Consider the following 20434-nt stretch of genomic DNA (forward strand, 5'->3'; position numbering starts at 1 on the left):
TTTTTTTTTTTTTTTTTTTTTTTTTTTTTTAACCACCCTCTGTTCCCACAGCACTTGGGAGCGCTGTTGGATGATTCCGTGGCAGATTGGAAAGAGGAGGTTGTGTTAGAAGTCAGGGCTGTGTGGCTGCTTCCATATTTCACAGCTTGGTAATCACTATTTAGAAAACACGAGCTTTGTTTATTAGCTTGAACAGTGGAATACAAGCCTGTGGGGATCTTTAAAGAGAAAAATCAGTGTGGATGGGGCAAAGAATTGAAAAACAAAAAACAATTCGAGGGTGATATTGCTTTCCTGAATCTTCAAGATGGACCTTCCTATGACTTCATGTAACATCCAGGGAGAGGGCAAGGTTTGACAATGCAGGAAAGGGACATTTCTTTCTGCAGGTAATTTTCTCAGGTCTCCTTCAGTTTGAAAAGCAGTTCATTTTGTGGGATTTTCCTCTGTAAAACTCTGCACTTAGCTTGCACAGAGGGAAGCTGGATGTCCTCTTATTTGCACTTCTAGAATGAGTGCAAATGTGTATTTGTTAAATACTGTTGAAGAGATGTAAAACGTCGCAGATGGTAGTGGTAAAAGTCTTACTATTTTCCTTTCCCTCCTAGGATTTTACTCCTTGCTTTCTGAGCTTCCTTTGGCCACTTTATGCCGCTTTCAGAGAATCTACCAGATGAAGCCCCATAAAGGGCTAACAGCGAATTGGAAACACAAAAGACTTTAAATTTACCTTCTCTATTTTCAGAGAGAACGACGCAGTATAGATGGAGAAGAAAGGCATGTTTGAAGACACTGGCTTCATTTAGACAATGTAACTTAGTCTGCAAAATGTGCATACATGTAGTTCTCTTAATTTTACCCTCCTTGGTGCTTTGCTGTGGACCAAGTGGTAGAATAAGAAAACTCAGGGGCAGAATAAGAAAATAGGCCATTTTACCTTGCAGTATGCAGAGAAAGGTACTCACCAGCACTGACAGTGATAGCCTCAATGAACTGTTCTCTCCAGCTGTTGGTACCCACTACCAGGGCCAGGTTTGTCTTCTTAATGAGTTTGTCCACCGTACTCTAGAAGGGAAGAAAGGAATAACATAATAATTGCTAGACTCACTAAGGCCTGGGGAAAATCTAAGACCTTGTTGATTTGGAAATCTCAGAGTTATGTAAAGTCTAGCAGATGTTAGGCTCAGAGCAAGAGTATTGACATCAAACACTATTTCAATTATGCAAACAAGCATGGTTTTTGTTGGAAACATTCTGAAATGGAAACTTCTTTGTAGCAATACACGCTTTCTTCACTGACTAATGGCCAATGAAGAATAGCCTCAGTGTTTAAAAGAGCAGCTGTTGCAAAGGCCCGCTCATTGCCCTTGAATGCCTTGTAAACTTGTTTCTCTACTGGCCTCATCTCGAGTGTTCTCTCTGCAACTGAATTAATGTAGCCCCTGTGAACAACCAGAAGTGACCACCAGATTTTGAATCCATTGTTTTGTTTGTCACGGAAATACAGCCAGGTAGCAGAGTCCTAAGGCTGCTTGCTGCATAATCATCCCTAGTTTTGTTGATTCATGGTGGCTATTAGAGATTTCTACTTTCATCTATTCCTGTTGCAAACAAGAAAAAAACAAGGGAAGATAAACAAAAGTCACTTCTTATGGTTTAAGGAATATTGCTAAATAACCTTATACAGAATGTCTCTGCTTTACTAGGACTGTACTCTATGTCTCTTATTATTCTTTGGAACTATTAAAGCACTTAGTTTTGTACAAATAGTTCTCTCTAGATTTCTGGATTCAGTTAATGTAATGAGGAAAATTAAGTAAGCAGATGCACTCAAAGCGCTACAACAAATCATGGCAACTGCAGGGAGAAGGGTCAGGTCCAGGACTGAGGCTGCTCTTCCAAGAGAAACTACTACTTTGACTAGTCTACTAAACACCTACACCTACTGTCAGAGCATCTTCGAATTTCCAGTAACTGCAAAGAGGCAGAAAACGTGCATTATTTGTCTTAGGTCAGAATCTGTAGGTTTCATGCAGTGTTTCTATACTGACTATGGTTTGAGTGAGAGCATGGTATCAGTTAACCGGGAGCGAGGAAACTATGATCTCAGGGGTTTGTACAAGAAGTTGAAGCCAGTTTACGATATCAAGCATGTTAGTTCAAGAAGATACATTGGAAGTGACTTGAAACACTGAAGGGATAATAGACACCAAAGGGCCCACCTCCATCTGGCTCACTCTGTATTTGCAGTATTATTCTTGGCTGGATTGTGTGTCCTTAGGGCAGTGACCTTTCAGCTTCCAGCCTTGTGTGTGGAACTGCTCCTGATAACAGCTGTAACAGTCACTGCTGTGGGGTACAATAACACGAACCACATGACAAGCATCTGTCTTTTCTCTCTCAACTCAGCCACATCTCAGCATGTACTCAGAGCATCCTGGCTGATGCCAATTCGAAGTGCTGTGTGGTGTGCAACAAGAAATGACCTTGGTTTTTCCAAAATGTAGTGGAAATCTGGGGAGGCACTCTCCCAAGGGGCATTTTATGCTGAAGCCACAAAATCTTATCACCTGGTGGATAAATAGTTGAACAGATAAACAGCCTGAACAGTAAGACATAGACTTCCTCAAGAAACATCTGCTAAAGAACATGTTTTTAAGTTAAACTGAGTTTAACATTTACATAGGTGGAAAGCTGATGGTAGAGCTTAAACTTTGTTTTATTTTAATCCTGGAGAGTAACAGTATAGCCAGGGCTTTACTTATTGCATGTATATTTGTCCTTGACTTATGGGAGGAAGGGGTATGAAAAAGATGAATTTGAAGTTCAGACACTGAACTTGGACACTGCTGTCTATATTTACCTGGAGAGTTCTTAAATCCTAGCAATCAGCTCTTCACTAAACTTCAAGAGACTGTGAAAATCTTACCCTCGGCAATTGTGTTGATAAAGTCACAGACTTAGTCACAGCATTGTAAGCAAGAACTCTGGGTCAAGCAGAGAGGATTTGTGAAGCATCACCCAGATTTGGGTTTCCAAGTGCAATTCCAGGCAGTTGGAACAATTTCTTGAGGTAGGTTTTGTAAAAGAAAATTTCTTACATGAAACATATAGTATCAAAACTGATAATTGAGGGCACTTCAAAAACATGATCCCAAGGTGCCCCTTAGGTTAACAGTAATGGAAATTCTCTATGGTAGCTTTTCTAGGAGGCTAAGTAGACCCCACAACTGGACTTATAAGGGAGAGTGGGGAGAATTTCTAGTTCTCAGAACATTGGAGTAATGGTTAGAGAGGGCTTTGGATCTGGAAAGCTTACCCTGTACAGTGCTTCCTAAATAAAGTCACTATGATTGCTTTTACCATCATGGATATATGGAAAGGAAAGATCGAGAGTTGCCCCATAAGAGAAAACACACCATTCCCGATGAGAACTCTGGGAGGACTGGGGGCAAGATTACTGCAGAAATACCAACCCACAGAATCTCTTGTAAATTTGTGTATGTCTCATTCATGTGTGCATTACAAGCTACATTCCAGGTCTCAAAACTGGGCTTTGGTGGGAAAGGTCTGTCTAGAAATCCTTCGTTTTTGTGCTTGCTCAGGGATCCCCTTTATTCTACGGGAATGTATGAAAGGAACCTAATAGATATATACTTGGCCCAGAGAAAGATTAATTGTATTTTTATCATTAAAAATTCTACTTTGATTGCAAGGAACATTTCCCACCTGTCTCCTATCAGGCACCTCACTTCAACTTCAACTGAATTTAAAAATGAATCAATGGGCCCAGCTAGAGGATAAGAAGCCACTATTGTGAATCATCTAGATAAAGTACTGGGACTCCTAAGTTGGTGGCCTGCTTCTCACTTCGGGAATCTTCATTTTAAGAGTTTACTTTTGAAATGTAAGTAGGCAAAAATACTGCTGTGCTCTGGCTTTGTATTTTGGAAGTCAAGAGAGGTTATGCATCTGTTCATATCCCACTGTGGAACCCAAGTATGGCTCTGTTAATCTCTTCTCAGATGTTAGGACTGTACGAGCGGAAGGGATGGGAGGTGGGGTGGAGACAAAGGGAGCAGCTCTAAGGACTGACAAGAAGTTTCAACTCCTAGTCTTAGGTGCCTCCCAAGCTAAGTGTATTTAACTTCTTGAAGAATAAGTTTCATCAGGTAGAAACTTTGGAATCCAGTTTTATCAGATCAACTATAAACTGTCTAGCTGCAAATACTGTACCTTCCGTATGGTGACTAAAATGGTCTAGACCTGAAGAGAGTGACTAAATTTAAATGAGAACTTATTGATGCTTTACAGAGAGACTGCTATCTTTCTTCGAAACAAAAGTATCCTGAGTTTTCAGCAGTGTGAAAGCTTTGCTTCTGAAAGATTTATTATCTTTTTCAAAAAGACCTTAGTTTCTTCCACATAACAATCTTTTTGAATCTACCTTTGTGTCCTTGTTGCCATTTCTTCAGACAAAGCTTTCCCTTTGGGGCATCATCTCTGACCCTGTGCAATGACGGTGCTGACTGCCAGGTCCCAGCTCTTACGCTGTCTGGTTTACAGCACTTCTCAGGTCCTTACAAACTCCATAATTCCTCGTTGGCTCTGAAAGCCTCTCAAAGAATATGCCAGTTATATCTGAAATTATAGCTCCCTCTCCTTTCGGGTGGATCTTAAAGCTGAGGCCCAAACTGTGAACATGCTGGCCCCAGGTGGCAGGACTCCCAGATGGGCTGTGTTCCCCGCATACCTTGAATTCGTAGGACTCCTCAATGATCACTTCCAGCTTGGTGTGCTCTCCCAGGATGGGGCGCCCCAGTTCTGCAATGCGTCTCTCCTCTTCCTCTTTGCTGGTTAGCGGCTGTCTGTCATCATATTCATCTGGGGAAGGGAAGGCAAGGCAGTGAAAGGTGTGCTCTTTTCCACTTGGCAATCTTTGATCTTACTACAAGAAAACCAAGGAGGAGGGAAGCTCTAGAGGCCTACCTACCAAGATCTTCAGACAAGATCCTGAGGCTGAAGGGGAGACCTGGATAGTGACTCAACAAACTGGGAAACGTAACACTGTGATGGCGGATGATGATAATGCTTATAGTCTAAAATGATGCTAAAAATACAGATGAGGAAAAGTAACGCGTGGGGTGTGACACTGAGAAAGACCTAGCCTGAAAGTTTGTGCTGCTGACTCTTTGTACACGTTCCTCCCTGACTGCACCAAAGGGAGACACAGTTAAAAGTCTGAGAGAGACCCTGAGGGATGAAAATGTTTGACCTCCTCTTCTTCACTTTCTAGAGGCAACAGAAATCGCTTCAAATCCAAGAGAAGATGGAGAGGAAATTACAATTTATCCTCTCACTTGCCAAGAGTACTAATCACAAATTATGCGGTGAAACATCCATTCCATGTTTTTGAGATGCCTGGGCTCCAGTGCTACCTCTCCCTGGTGCAGAGCCGAACTGTGTTAGGAAAGCCTTAACTATGTCAATAGTAAACAGGGAGGGTGAGGATGAGGCCTTTGGAGAATTAATTCTCACCATGTGATCATGACTATTTCCAGAGCCACCACGTTGTTTATACTCTACGAGGGGCTAGTGGGAGCTGAGGAAATGTTAATGGACCCAAGAGCCCATTCAGGAAGGAAAGATCACAGTTGGCTCTCTCTGCATGAAGATCACTAGGATAAAGCTCAGACTGAATAAGGCCACAAAGATGTGGAGGATAAATGATAGTTCTGAAGTCACCTTCACCCTTCAGGCCCAGGATTCTAGCACAGGACAAGCTACTTTTTATCAGTGGCAAATGGAATGAACCTCATCTTTAGCAAGTGATGATATGGAAAAATCCTAAAAAACTCAGCTCTGATACTTCCTGTAGGAGGAGTATGTTGTCCGAGGAGCCATCTAAAGGGGTGGGGCTCCCTGCCTTCTGCGTTTGAGACATCGGCTTCTTCAAGGGACCATACCTACCATACCTCCCATTCCCTCTCAAGACCCATGGCTTCCTCTTTGCCAAAGGACCCCACTGTGGTGGCTGCATATGTTGCTCTAGCACTTGGTGTCGCAAATAGTTCCTAGGTCATTTGCTTACCTAGAGGGGAGGCAGCAGATGTGCAACAGCTCCACAAGCATTTGTGTTATAGTGTGGAAACTAAGGAACGGTTAAAGGTGGAATGTAACATTGTGATTACTTTTTTAGTACATATTTAATAATTTCTTCTTAAAAGGATATTTTAAAATTGGCCTTCATGTTTCTGGAGATTACAGAAGATCAAAGAAATTAGATGAAGACTAAAAATAAGTCATTTCAGACTGGCCAGGAGCTGCTGAATGTTAACAAAGGCAAAAGAGAGAAGCAAGGAGATGAATTTTAACCCTTAAAGTGGTAATTTTTAGTAGTAGAACTGGGAAGGTAGGATTCAAGGAAAAGCAAAGGCTTCTAGTTGGGGTCTCTAGGATTTTTAAAATTATGTGTATCAGTCAAGGGCATCAGCTGAAATAGTTTATTCAAAGCTCAAAACAATTATATTTTGATTCCTATCAGTTTCTGATATTGAACCTATGATAATGCTATTTGTAGTATTTGTAACAGCAGGTAATAGTACTGTCTTTGTAATTTTGGCTGAACATGGATGTCTTGAAGATTTATATTCAGTAAGCATTATTTTCCCAGAAGAATAAATATTACAACTTGGTTATCTATTTGAATTTTACAGCAATTTAGGAAGACTATTTATTATGGTTGCTTTTCTGTAGTTTACTTATAAATGAGAGGTTGCCTTTAATGGGGTTGAGGGTAATTTAAGTAGAAAATAGAGATGTTTAGAGAGAAAAGTACTGCAGTAGGACTTTTTTGTGCAGCACTTCACAAAGTGCACTAGTTTTGGAATGTTGTACTAAATAAAGGTACGTGGTCATAAATAAAATAAAATAATTCAGTGAGTGAAAGGAACTTTGCTTTCCATTAATCCTTCAGTCCTTCTTATCAAGAACAGATGATTAGTTTGATGGTTCTAAGTTTATAATCTGTCTCTAACATTTGTGTTGTTACCATTCTAAGCTAAGGTAGTTCTCATGCATGGAACATTTGACAGTAACTAGCTAGATTTTCATAATATTCCTCCTCCATGAAATAATTTTATCTTACTCTACGCTTATGGAAAATTACATTAATTTTTAGTCACTAATAGTGTGATTGGTGTGATTGATATTCAGTCAAAGAAAACATTGTGAAGGAGGTATGAGAATGGCAAAAATGTAGGAAATATTGTATTTCAAATTTTGTTACATTTCATACAGATTTCATACTAATCTAAGGAAAACACAAAATTTCTATTACTTGGTACTTTCTTATTTCAAACCACACTTTTATTCTATGTATGTATCCACCCGGGAATGCTTTCATGTCTCCATCTACTTTCTGCACATATGAAATATCCTGCCTGAAAATATGGGATTTAGAATTACAATTCTAATCTTAGATGAATTCCTTAAAATTCATTGTGTGTATCCAACGTGAATACTCTCACATAATTTCCTGTTTTGTAATTTTAATTCCTTTTACATACTGCTATGCTTGCTGCACATTTAGATCCACCCTCAAAGCCTCATGTGCTTGTTGGGGAGGTTTTTGGGAGGTGACTGGATCAGGGGAGCACTACACACATTGGTTTATTAGTCCCACAGTCATTTTATAGATAAATGTGCTGTTAGGAGGTGAGGCCCGGTTGGAAGAAGTAGGTCCCCAACGGGCACAGCCTGGAAGGGTTTATCTCCCTCCCTCCTTGGCTTCTCCTTTAGATTTCTGGTTCCCAAATGCCATGAGGTGAGCCGCTGCCCTCAGACAGGCTCTTCCCCTTATGCCTTCCTGTCTTGGAGCCAGCCAACTATGGACTGAGATGTGAGCCAAAATGAACTTCTCCTTGAAGTTGCAGGTGTCAGGTATTTTATCCCAGTGAGGAGGAAAGGAACTAAGACACATACAAAAGCCAGTACATAACTTGCTGAGGAAACATTGCATGTCTCATTGCTTTGCAAATTGTTCCTTACTTTCCTTAGGGCCTACTATGATGTATAGAATGTAGTATTTGTTGTTTATTAGTGAAGTCTTTCATTTTTCCCTGTCATTAAAAAAAGATATTCGAACATGTCATTGCACTCCTATAATGTGATAGTATCAGGAATTTATGGTCTGTGGGGAAGGAAGGCATATAGATGAACATCTGCTAGCATAGTGTAGTAAGACCATGGACCGTGTGTAGTGAAAGAGCATGGTGATAGAAGCAAATCACTTTGCCTTGGCCTTGAGGCTGGCCAGGTGGATGTATGGGAAGAATGACTAAGCGGCAGTGGGTGAGAGATGCCTGCCAGGCAGACAGAAGCCAAAATACAAGGGCACAGTATCATGGAAGAGTCATGGCTATTTCACTTGGTAAGTATTGTGAACATTTCAGAGACAGTTATATTTACATGGAAATGAGAGATGACAACTAGATAACTCTATGTTAATACTGATAAATTACCATTTCTGCTCCAGATTTTTGACACTGGTTAAGAAGAGAGCAGCCTTTTCTTTATTAAGTGTCCTCTCTTTTGATACCTCTGAGTGAATAGGGAAATGGTTTAACAGCTTTTGGGGGGATCAACTGTTATATTTTTTCTTTTTACTTTGAGCACTGGATCAAAAGCAGATCATTTTACTATAGTGAAGGTCACCTCATTTCCTTCTGTATTGCAGAGTGATGACCGGCTATGGTTTTAGTTTTGTTTCTCTCCTTTCTCCCTTTCCTTCTATCTCTCTCTCTCTCTCTCTCTCTCTCTCTCTCTCTCTCTCTCTGTATGTACTTTGAAAACTCATTAGATTTTATTGAGAAAGTGGAAATAAATTATATAAAATTATATCACTAACCAACCAAAATAATTTAGAAATCAAGTACAAAATTAACAGCCACTGATAAAAAGTCAATATTGAAATGACACAAAAAAATCTTGTGATAAATCGCAAGTGGGGGAATCTCGTTTTTTTTGAGTGGATGACTTTTACAAACAACAAAGCTAGGAGGCACCTGGGATTGGAAAGGGCAGGATTATGAAAAAGCTGCTTCTACTGCTTTCTGGTTCAAGCTGCATTTTGAAGCAGCATCACCGTGAATTTAAAAGGGTGTGAGAGAGAATCCTGTTAGGGAACAATATAATCAGTGAGGGCTATCTCAGGGTAGAGATCGGTATTTGAGGAACTTCTGTTGATAGTCTTAAATGTCATGTTTTAATCATAACACACCATGTAAAATTCAAAAAAGGGGACAAGGTCAGCAATGGAAAATCTGGCTCAATTATTTTGATCCTGCAAGCAGAATTATGCCAGCAGATTTGAAGGCACAGGCCAGGTGCCAGGTTTAAGCACCTAGCTGGTCTTTTTGATTGGACCCCAGAGAGATTGGTTCTTTCATTTGCTGAGGAATATTCTGGAACAATTTTATAGTCATGGCTGGGTATTGTTATTATTGGTAGTTAGATGGAGTGTGGGCTGTGAGGATGAGGAGAGTCCCCCTGGGTCCAATAGAAATACTCCTATCATCATGTCCAGTGATGGGCAACAATGTCGAGTGGAGAGCAAACATCCTTGTCCTCACCCGGTGACTTAGGGACAGGATATGATATCCATGCTCTACACTCAGAGTAGATCTGCTATACTTAGGTCATCCTCCAATCACTCTGTCCATGTTCCTTTGCTTCTCCTATGGCAAACCCCGCACAGATATTATCTGCTCATCAGGAAAGGAAGACTGGGAAAAGATACAGGTTGGCTTCTAAAAGAATTTCATTATATTTGTGAAGAGAGACTCGTGTAAGAAGAAATATTTGCAAGGAATCCAGAACATCCCGAAACTTGAAAAGGAGAGGGCAATGGATCGACTTCTCTGTAGATCCATGCTGCCTCCTCCACAATCGCTTCAATCGTGTCCTGATGTGGTTGTTTTGTTGCTATTCCATGGGATCCTCAGCTGCCAGGGAAGCCACCACATTTCTTAGATAGGACAGGGGCTACAATACAGGAATCTGATGTCTAAAGACCCAAGGAATACTTGATAACCATGGTTTTCAAGGCCCATGATGAAATCAATACCTGCAATGGTGATTACAGTAGAGGGAATCGGATGTTCTCTAGCATGAACTTTCCTGAAGACAGGTTGGCCTAGCAAAAGGACAGTCAGAAAATCAGCAGAATGGACATCAAACCTTTTCAGAATTAGTTAGCTAAACATCACACTCAGACTGCAGGCGATGTTAGTTTGAGAATTGAGTTGTGTTCTTCACCCCGTGAATGTCATAAGAACGAAGTCTGGTGGTTACTGATGGAGGTTACTGCCTACAAATGGGGCAAGTGCTCTATAAGGCAAGTCACAGGCCCATGTGTAGGGTACAGTGAGATTCCTGCATATGTCCAAAATAGAATATCAGGTCTTTCAAATTACTGCTTCCAGAATCATCACCAAACAACAGAAAACACTTGGTGTAGTGACAGATGTCTCGGTTTTGAAATTTGTTAGTGCCAGCATTTCAGGCTGGGGTTCATTTCTGCAGTTTCCAAAATGGAAAATGGGGATAATGGTGCCCTCTCTTCACAGGTTTGTCTGAGTGAAGTAACTCTGCCATTTGTTCACCATCTTAATTTGGGTGAGGCATTTTTCCTCTTGGAGACTTAGTTCTCTCAGTTGTAAAATGAAGCAAACTTGAAGGGGTTTTGTTCCTCCTTCCTATAGATTGGAGTAATGAAAATGTTTTCAAGTTTCAAACATTTCGGTTTGACTTTCTTAAAATACACATTACTAAGTCTATAACATTCACAGGAGAAGTAAGATTAAAGAGGTGTACTGAATGCTACGCAATTCTAAGGCATATAGTTTATATCTTAGAAATTTTAGGAGAATCAAATATAGCTCTCTTCCTCTGAATATTGAACCAAAATACTGAATTTTATTAACATATCCCTATTTATATGCTCTATTTTCCCCCTTTGGGAGTCTCCCTCATTTTCCATTTGACTAGAATTTATAATGGTGGCATTTATAAGATATAGCTAGACTTTGGATTGAAAAGGAATTTATTCAAGATGCACATAGAAATAAAGAGGTTGGGAGGGAGGAAACAGAATAGAGCTGGACTTAGGACAGTCCTCACATTGACTGTTATTTGAAGTAGGGACTTTGGCAGTGACTCCTGGATGGATAATTTGAGATAGATTAATCTCTTTGAACTTCTTCCCATGGCTACAAGTGAGAACAATACAATCCATGATAAAAAGATAGTCTTTATAAACTCTAGTGCGCTATAACTTATGGGATATTATACCACTGGCAGATTAAGGGACAATGGCATCATAGATCCAAATAAGGGCCTTTCAACATGGTCAGATCTAGAACAACAGGTAAAGATTTGTTAATTCCCAGAGCACCTCCAAAACTTCATGTCCACCACTAATGAGATTTCTTTCTTTCTTTCTTTCTTCTTTTTCTTTTTCTTTTTTTTTTTTGGCACCGGGATTGAACTCAGGACCTTGCAACTTGAGAGACAGGCAGTGAAACAACTGAGTTAAATCCCTGGCCCTAAGAGATTTCTGAAATAATTGTATTAGGGTGTGAACCAAATAGTCTTTTCAATTTCCATATATGCTGTTTCAAATTTAGAGATTCACACCTAGCTATACAAGCCTGTGTAAAAGCTTCAGACAAAGTCCAAGAACTAGATTAATTCATCTCTTCTCTCCCTGTATCTCAAAGCCTCATATTGACTTCAAAGAAAAGCTCTTTAGGGCCTTAATAAGCTGATTTTCACTCAAAGTTTTAGAACTTTCCTCAAGAACAACAGTAGAGCATAAATCCTGGACATTGTGGTCTGACTTTGAAGAAATGAATGAAAAGTACACAGTTACTAGTTAAGTAGAAATGGATAGGGCAACACAGAAATTTCCAGAAAATTCTGGAACATTTCCTTGTTGTGTCTATATTAAATTCAAATTCTGAGGGATAATAATAATTGAAAAATTGTTATTACAGATCAAGCTTTCAGGAAAAACTTAGTGAACTGCCTGAACTGGTAGAAATATTTGGAGCAACTGATTCTGCTATTCTGGTTGCAAGATGTAGCCAAGGAAGGGAATGATCAATGCTATTGGATAGAAAAGATGGAACTAGAGGTGAGTAAATTTTTGAGAAAAGAAAACTAGGATCCAATTACCTGAGGTACTCAAAGGAAAATAGATCAAGAGACCTAGAGGGAAGAAGGCCTCAAAAATTAAATATTAACATATTCAGTAATAGAGAAAAGAGGACGACGATATTCAAGGATATCAGGGAATTTTATCCAAATATTTTTAGCTGATTTCTCATTATCAGGCTATATAAGACCAAAGATGCTGTTAAGTAATGCACTATTTTCACAGTGGTTGACCTTAGAAAATAATTACTCCTGTAAAGTGTTGAAGGCTGCCTTGTCAGAGTTCCATTTTCCTCACATCTCTCAAGGGTAGCTAATTAACCCTTAAATGACAGAATAAGAATATTTTCAAGAAGTTTTTAATGAGTTAAAATTATGGATGAGAAGAAGATAAAAATTTAAAAACAAGTGTAAATTCCTGTTCTTAGATTCATAAATACTTTCAGGGGTCTAGAATTGAAAAGATAGGAGATCTTCACATGAATCAGATTTAAGGAATCCTTTATGAGGAATTTTCCGATGAAAATTTTTATGCTTTCAAAGTGTATGTGTCTGAGAATCTGTGAATTATTTTGTCATTAAATGCTGTATCTGGAGGAAAGCAATGAAAAGCAATAATTTATGCAAAATTTCCCATATTTAGAAAGTTGCCCTTTAGATAGAATCACTTTTGAACTATGTTTTTGAGTTAACATAACCCCAACTCCAACCTTATGTTTTAATTATTAGAAATTTTCATAGCATTTCCTTCTAAATATTTTTTCAGCTCTTCAATTTAAAAATTTTGATATTCTCATAATTCACTGGAACAAGCCATGCAGGCTACAGGATATAGACCATTAGACACATCTTCAACCTGAAGTTTTAGACAGATCATAGCTATTATTTGGTCTCTATCTCTCATCCTAAATCTGCATAGATGATTCTGAAAAGGTGAGAAGATATTTAGGGCCCAAAGAGGATGCTCTTAGGAAGTATCTTTCATTTGTGCACAAGAAAACAGCTTTAGAGATGTGCTAAATTATGTGATCAGTAGGCTGATACCATTTGGAATTTAGAGTTTTAAGCTTTTTGGTTGGCCTTTGAGCTTTTAAGAAGCCCTTTGTATTGTGTCTGAAGTGGCAGAAATATTATTTGTTACCATGCTATTACTACCAAAATTAAGTTCCTAAAGACGTCTCAGATTAGGAAGGAAAAGGACTGCTGTGTCCTTTCTAACCTAGCATTTTCTGTTATTAGGATCCTAATCTGGGGCCATGGGACAGTCTTGGATTTCACCTGTTTTTATGAGGTCAAATATTGTACTTGGCAAATATCAGAGTATATTGTTCATTATCATTTTTGAGCATTTGTAAATTGGCCAGTATCAAATGTGAACAGTAATAAATTCTACATGTGAATTATTTTTAGAAATGAACACAATATACACATATTGTTAATTTGTAAGATATTAAATGTGCAGAATCAGCAAGAGCACACCATGTAACACAACTAAATGTTAATGCTGGTTACATTAGAAGTGCATTTGGGTTTGGTTTAATTTTGAGAGTACGTGGGGGGTGAAAGGAACTTTAAAAATATTGTCTTACCATACAGATATTTTCCTTTATTACAGCAAATAAAAATAAGAAATCATTTAAAATGTAATTCATTGAAAACAGACAATAAAAATTAAATTAGATAAGACTAGATTTCAAAAATTCATACCTGTTATTGTGAAGCCACCTAAAAAAGAAAAAAATAAAGCGAATGTTACAATTTAACTTATATTCACAATAATAAATATCAGTGAATTAGACTGTTTGATAAACCCCCATCCAAAGTAAAAAAAACTTGCGAAATTGTATTATAATTAAGGATTTGAAACATCCATCTATGATGGAATCATTAACTTTGTTAAGATTGTGAAATGCACTGCACAAACTTAATTCTTGTGCATACCTAGGAAAGCACTGATCTTTCATGCAGGTTATACTAAATTAAAAATGTCATATAAGTGATTTGGAATTAACTAAAAAAGCCAGTGGCTCTTAACAATAATCTTACTAGTACATCAATAGAGATAAAAATCAGAATGGAAAATAACCTAGCAAAGAATGGAAAGGAAGTGAGAGAAATGAAATGCTTACCAAGCTCATTCAATAACAGGGCTGTGAAGGAAACAGACAAAGACAAACACAGAATAAGAGACCAGATGAATAATGAAAGTAGGAGGAATATCAGCAGAAAGAAATCCAGGCAGATTTGATTTGAGTGGTAAAAAGCCACTGCATAAAAAATTGGTTCACCCCAAGAAAATGTATTGGGAATATTTCCAAGTAAATGATACCAACAGAAATTTCTGCAATGTTTGTGATTGACAGAAAAAATAACCCCGTCTATATAATTTCTTTATATTTACTAACAGATTTCTACTAGGTAGGTTCATACCTAGTATATATAGCTATAAAATATAGTAGAAATATTGTATAATCCTTGCCTTGATTTGAAAGGATCTTCTCATTAAATATTGCCTGAAAATTAGTGAATCTACCATTTGAATGTCTTAAATTACCCAGAATCTTTGCTATCACACATTTTAATCAATACAAACAAGTAAAAGATCCAAAGAAATTCCATTTTGGCTGCCCTTCCTGGAAGGAGACTTTGGACAGGAATAAAGCTCTCTCTCTTATTGTTGGTTTTAAAAATTCTTGAATTCTAAGAGGGGCAGGAATTGATGCTTACATGGGTGTCCTCATCAGGGACTTCTGAGCAATATTAGATATCTAGAATGCTTCCCAAAGACATACAGCTCCACAGAAACTGACAGGGTCCAGAGGGTGGAGTAAATACATATAATTGTCTGTTAGGTTATGTCATTTAAAATTAGACGGGGCTGAAGCACTTTGATTCAGAAAAACTGCCTGACTAAAGGTACTGAACAAATTACATCTGCCGTTGTAGAAGGGAAGTCACATTTACATCTTCAGCTTAGTTTTCTCTCTAATGGTAGTAACATTAGAGGGTAATTTCTAACATAGATTAGTAATTTTATTTATAGTGACAGAACACCACTTGGTGGGTGCAAAACTGGATAGTGCCATCAAGGAATCTTAATTTGCTTTTGCATGAGAGTGTATTTTACTAAAGTCACAATTGAAAGAATTGTATCCACAATACTCCACCTTGAGATATAAGACAGTTCTCTGGAGGAATAATTTTGGAACTAAGTGCTTTTTCCTGGACATTAATGAGGCATTTTTTTCTCCCATCTTTGTAAGACATTAGTGCAATTTTCTGAAATCTTTTTTCCATTTACTGCCTATTTAAAATGTTGCATTAAAATGGTCCCAAGTGCTCCTTTTTTCATCATTCCAAAAACTCCTGATGCCATTTAGAATTTAAGTCAGGGATGTACACTTTTTAAAAATTCCTGATGGAACGTAAAGTCAGTGAGTTCTCATAAATATGAGATTAAACTTCCTCAAATTTTGGATCTACCTAGGCATTAGTTCTATATATTTTATTATTATTTTCTTATATGAAAAAGAATAAGTTTCTTCAATATGGTCTACTTAATTATTGCCTATACTACTCCACTAATTGTTCATATATAATTAATATCAGATATTACTATGCAGTATGATAGTTTTACATATATTAAATCAACAGGATTTCTTTTAAAGTGGGCATTTTGAGAGGATAACTACAGGAAGTCCTAGAAACAATCCTGAATACAAGATTATTTGTAAACCTGACATAAAATTCCTTTTCTCTTTGTCAAATGTAGGCCATATGAAATAGGAAATTAGATAGGAAAGAAAATTAACTCCTTTTCAAGCATTTTCTAAATATAATTGTGAATCAGCAAAGTCCACTTATAAGGATAGTGTACATATTTTTAATTTTACTACATATAGTAAGATTTATTAATTCTGTAAAGCTAAAAGTATTTTGGAGAATAAGGCTGAAAGGGCCTTCAGCAAAGGTTAAATTCCTGCTTAAGAAACATGTCCTTCTAACTAAAATAATTGATCTGAGTACAGTTTCATATATGTGGCACCTTTTAATTGTCATATTTGATATGAAAAACATGCCAAAGTAAGTATTAGAATATTGATAAATCTACTCTTTAAGGATCTTTGTTTTCATTAATTTCTCTGAAATGCTGAATTCTCTAAAGAAGCCTAATTATTGTTTTTTTTTCCTGAAATTTCTTCTTAGTTGGCATTAGATGTGTGGTATTACTAATAGGTATCAAGTGGTTTTTCACGACAAAATACTAAATAGAGCTCTTCACTAGCACTTGGAGTGATTTAATAGCTGCAGCATTTTAGAACGAACCACAAGCTGTTCCGTTGTTTTTTATACCATCATTTGTTAATTACAGAAATCTCTCCTAATATTTATTAAATCTTGTTGCAATCAAGGTTAGTCAGCACTTTTTGAGGAAAATGTGCATTGCTTGGTGCACTTGTGGCTCAGGGAAGGGCAATGAACCTGCTAGAGTTTCAAAGGCAATGGTGTTTAGTACTTGGAAGTGGAGGAAGAGGAGAGAGTGAAGTGTGAGAGTAAGGAGACACGGAGAGAGAAGAGCACAATTTCTCGCTGGTATGTCTTTGTATACTCTCACACCTTTCATTCCTCTTCTTATCCATTTTGGTTCCTCAAGCACAAGGGAGAAACTGCACTCTTTCTCATATTCCTCACGGTCAAATATTCTAATGGTAATGATCTTCCTGTGGGAACACAAGACAAAGGCAAAACAAATGGTTGGAGTCACACGCTCATGCTGTAGATGTCTACCAAGCCGGATGTTACTGTGATGTTACAGAGGGAGAACCGGCACCACATGGTCCTCCTGAAGTATGTAAAAGGGCATCGTGGGTGCTCTCAGCTGGCCTCCATCAAGTGTTATGCGCTAATGCATCCGGGGCACAAATGCTTCCCGTTCTGGTTAGCAGACAGAAAGTATGCCAAATTCAGAAGGAAAATCAGGAAGCTGGCTTCATTCACACACAGCATGACGTGTGTAGCAACTTTCTGAGAAGTGGGGGCTTCCCTGACCGCACCGGAAGTTAATCTTTCAGACTGGAATGTGCAGAGTGTCCCTAATTGGTTGATGCAGCTATAGGCCCAGCCCACTGCAGCCCAGCGTGAGAGCTATGCCCTGTTACATAGGCGGAGGGATGTGTGCGTAGTGTCACGTTCTGAAGAGTGCAGGCATCCAGGGCAGCAGAGGCCAGCAGAAGGTGTTGGGCTCAGCCCTGGAGCAGCTACCCCACCTTTCTTCTCACTCATCTCCACCAGGCGGGGCTCTCCAATCTCAAGGAAGAAGGTCTTGTTTTTCTCATACTCCTCATCATCAATTACCTTGACTGATATTGTTTTGCTGAAACAGAGAAAAATAGAAATTGACGAACAAGGGGAAGAGGAAAGAGAAGGGACACAGGAACACAGAAGAAAGCAAGGTTGACACATCCCAGACAAACAGCGGCTGAGAAAGTCTGTACTCTGTGGTACTTCTTCAAGATTGGATATCAGATAGGCCTAAAAGATTGGAGGGGTTGCACAAGCTTCCTTGTTAGGGCCAGAGAATTAATTTGGACAAAATAGAGTATTCAGTTCTAATAGGTTTATCATCATCACGAGAAGGAAAAGCAGTAAAAACACAGATCACAGTCATAAGGAAAGAAAAGATTATATTTTTTTAGTACGTGTCTTGATCATTGAACTAAGTTCAATCTACTCCTTTAAAACAAATCCATAAATCACAGTGAAATGTTAACAGAGGTTATTTCTGAGGACAGACTCATGGGTCATTCTTTCTTTCACTGTGCTTTATTACATTTCCAAACACAATATTTTTATCATAAAATTTTATTAAAATAATAAATGCATAAATACACCATAAAAGAAAATATAAAATCTCTTATCTTACTCCACCCAGTGTCCTAGAATCTAACTCTTCGGGTTAGTCAGGTTTTCCACCTAGACCAAAACGGAAAGTTGTTCACGTTTTATTTGCCTTTCTACAGATGGAAGGAGGGGACTTGAAAGCGGGGTCACAATGGCTTGTGTGGGGAGGGAAGGGACTCATGATATTGTTGCTCTTTTCAGCCCTCCCGAAGTTGAGGTTCAGTTCTCAGTAAATATGCCATTTGCACTATCGCCAACTCCAGTCACACGCCACGGTGTTTTTCATGAAGAATCCTTTATATAACCCAGCCTTCAGCAGTTCTTGCCCTGTGGTTCTATGCCTGTGGGTGGCTGGAATGTGTACATAGGACACATTCGAATGTCATGCAAATCCTAACTTCCAGTAAGTGCCCTAACATGTCCTTTTAATTAAATAATTACACACTTCATGTATCGTAATTTACTCAGGGTCCCCGAAATGCAGATTTTTCTTTGGCAGGGGGACTTTTGATAACTTTGACCAAAACATCTATGATTAAAGTGATTGAAAAAATAAGTTTGTATAGACTCAAATGTTTAATAGCGTGAACATAAACATTCTTTAATTTTAGTGGAGTTTTCTATTCTGGAAGGAAATTCATTCATGGTCTTGTTTTTATTTTATGGATCAAAGTCATCAAACTTCCTTTAGGCCTAGTCATGCTAAAGAGCATTTTTTTTTTCCTGTTATGAAGGAAGCATGATTAGAACTGCTTTTAGTTCTCTGGATTTCCCAATTCCTAAAGTCAAGTGCTTAAGCCTCTCTTGACTTAGTAATATAGAAATGATATCGAGTGATTGGTCTGGTCCTTGGGAGGCTCACAAAGCCGTCTCTTTTTCCCAGCTAAGGACATATAATGCTAACAATCCGATTCCTTACTGTGAAGGAACTGGAGCTCATGAAAGTGTCTTTTCTTTGTACTTCAGCTCTATGCTTGAAGACTAACATTAGAAGAACAACTGAATGACTAAACAGTAGAATGCAAAAGTTATTTATTTTTGAGTTTATATTTACAAAACTACCGAGTATGACAAAGTCCAATTACATGTAGAGAGTGAACAATTCGTGCCTGATGCTTAGAATTATTTTCTGAAATTTACCTATTCATTTTGAACATATATATATATAAAAAATCGGCCTGATCTGACTAAACTGGAATATTTAATTGTTCCCCCACATGTGGAAGAAGAAAACAATAGGGGAGGCACATGAGCATAGATGTGTATGAGGTTGATGAGTCCACTGCTTCAGAACTTAATTTGATGTTGTGAGTTAAAGTTACCCTACAAAAACCTACCAAACATCTCTACATTATCAAAAACTGATGCTTTTCAGATATCGATTTCTGTTCCATAGACTTGTGACCTTAAACTTTAGTTACAGAACATCTCTACTAAAACAGCCAGCCTCAGCAGACCAAGGGAGAGAAATGTGACAGGCTCTGGAAGATCCACACTACTGTCGTTGGCCCAGTATCCACTATCAAGACACTTCATGGTAGGGCACATCGAACTGGAACACACTCACTGGGAGAGAATCCTGTTGCAACCTTCCTTCTTGTATTACTTAAAAAATTTGGCTTCATTTCTCCACCTTATATTCCCCCCACAGTTCACACCTCAGGTGACATTTTATTGGACTACAGAAATATAGGAAGCACAGGGTGGCTGGTTGGTTGGTTGGAGTAACCTTATTAGTGGGATGAGTTTCTGCACTGGAAAAAGACCAACTTTATGCCTGTGGGTCAACATGATAACTTATTCACAAATAAATGGAAACAGCCAAAAGATGTATTGATTCTTGCCTTTTGAGAATATCATAGAATTTAGTCTTAAATTGTTGTGTTAGCTTTATTTTCTACATTCTGAATAGCTGATGTATGTAAGGAATAGAGTTATGCAGCCCCATACAATTTGTTTGTATAATAAACTAAGTGTATTTTTATCATTACAGTATCCTTATTCACTAGGATCCACCCCTTAGAAAATATTTTAGTATTGGGAAACTATGGTCATGAAAATGAAAGATGAAGGAAAAAAGTACATTTGTAGGTGCCTCGTAAAGACATCTAAAATAGATGACATTTGCATAATAGCATATCATTTCAAAATCATTAATAATTGAATGAGTAATGCCTTTGACAGGAATAGCCATTAAATTATATATTGATTTAGCTTGTGTTGCACAGAAAAGCTATTAATAGCAAATGTGATTATTAAAGGACATCCCAGTCACTGCGAAGTGCCATGATGAAGTCAATCCTTATGAATTAACCTT

General features: G+C 38.1%; 1 protein-coding gene across 18 annotated transcripts in view; it reads right to left on the reverse strand.

Annotated features, from left to right (window-relative positions):
* Slc8a1 (solute carrier family 8 member A1) overlaps positions 1-20434 on the reverse strand; it is a 349978-nt gene that overhangs the window by 42840 nt on the left and 286704 nt on the right. For 7 of the 18 annotated variants that reach the window (XM_019204661.2, XM_019204660.2, XM_019204659.2 and 4 more), the window contains exons 3-9: positions 17484-17590; positions 14346-14366; positions 13924-13941; positions 13806-13820; positions 10127-10195; positions 4754-4884; positions 966-1065 (exon numbers count right to left, since the gene is read on the reverse strand). In XM_019204661.2, the coding sequence (XP_019060206.1) occupies positions 966-1065; positions 4754-4884; positions 10127-10195; positions 13806-13820; positions 13924-13941; positions 14346-14366; positions 17484-17590 (461 nt within the window). Of the gene's footprint in view, positions 1-965; positions 1066-4753; positions 4885-10126; positions 10196-13805; positions 13821-13923; positions 13942-14345; positions 14367-16833; positions 16938-17483; positions 17591-20434 lie in introns of all 18 variants that reach the window. The other 11 variants (XM_019204663.2, XM_019204665.2, XM_010604943.3 and 8 more) reach the window with 11 other exon arrangements.

This window comes from Fukomys damarensis, unplaced genomic scaffold, assembly GCF_012274545.1.
Source record: "Fukomys damarensis isolate Sample0158 unplaced genomic scaffold, DMR_v1.0_HiC HiC_scaffold_2, whole genome shotgun sequence".
In the NCBI taxonomy this organism is placed as follows: Eukaryota; Metazoa; Chordata; class Mammalia; order Rodentia; family Bathyergidae; genus Fukomys; species Fukomys damarensis.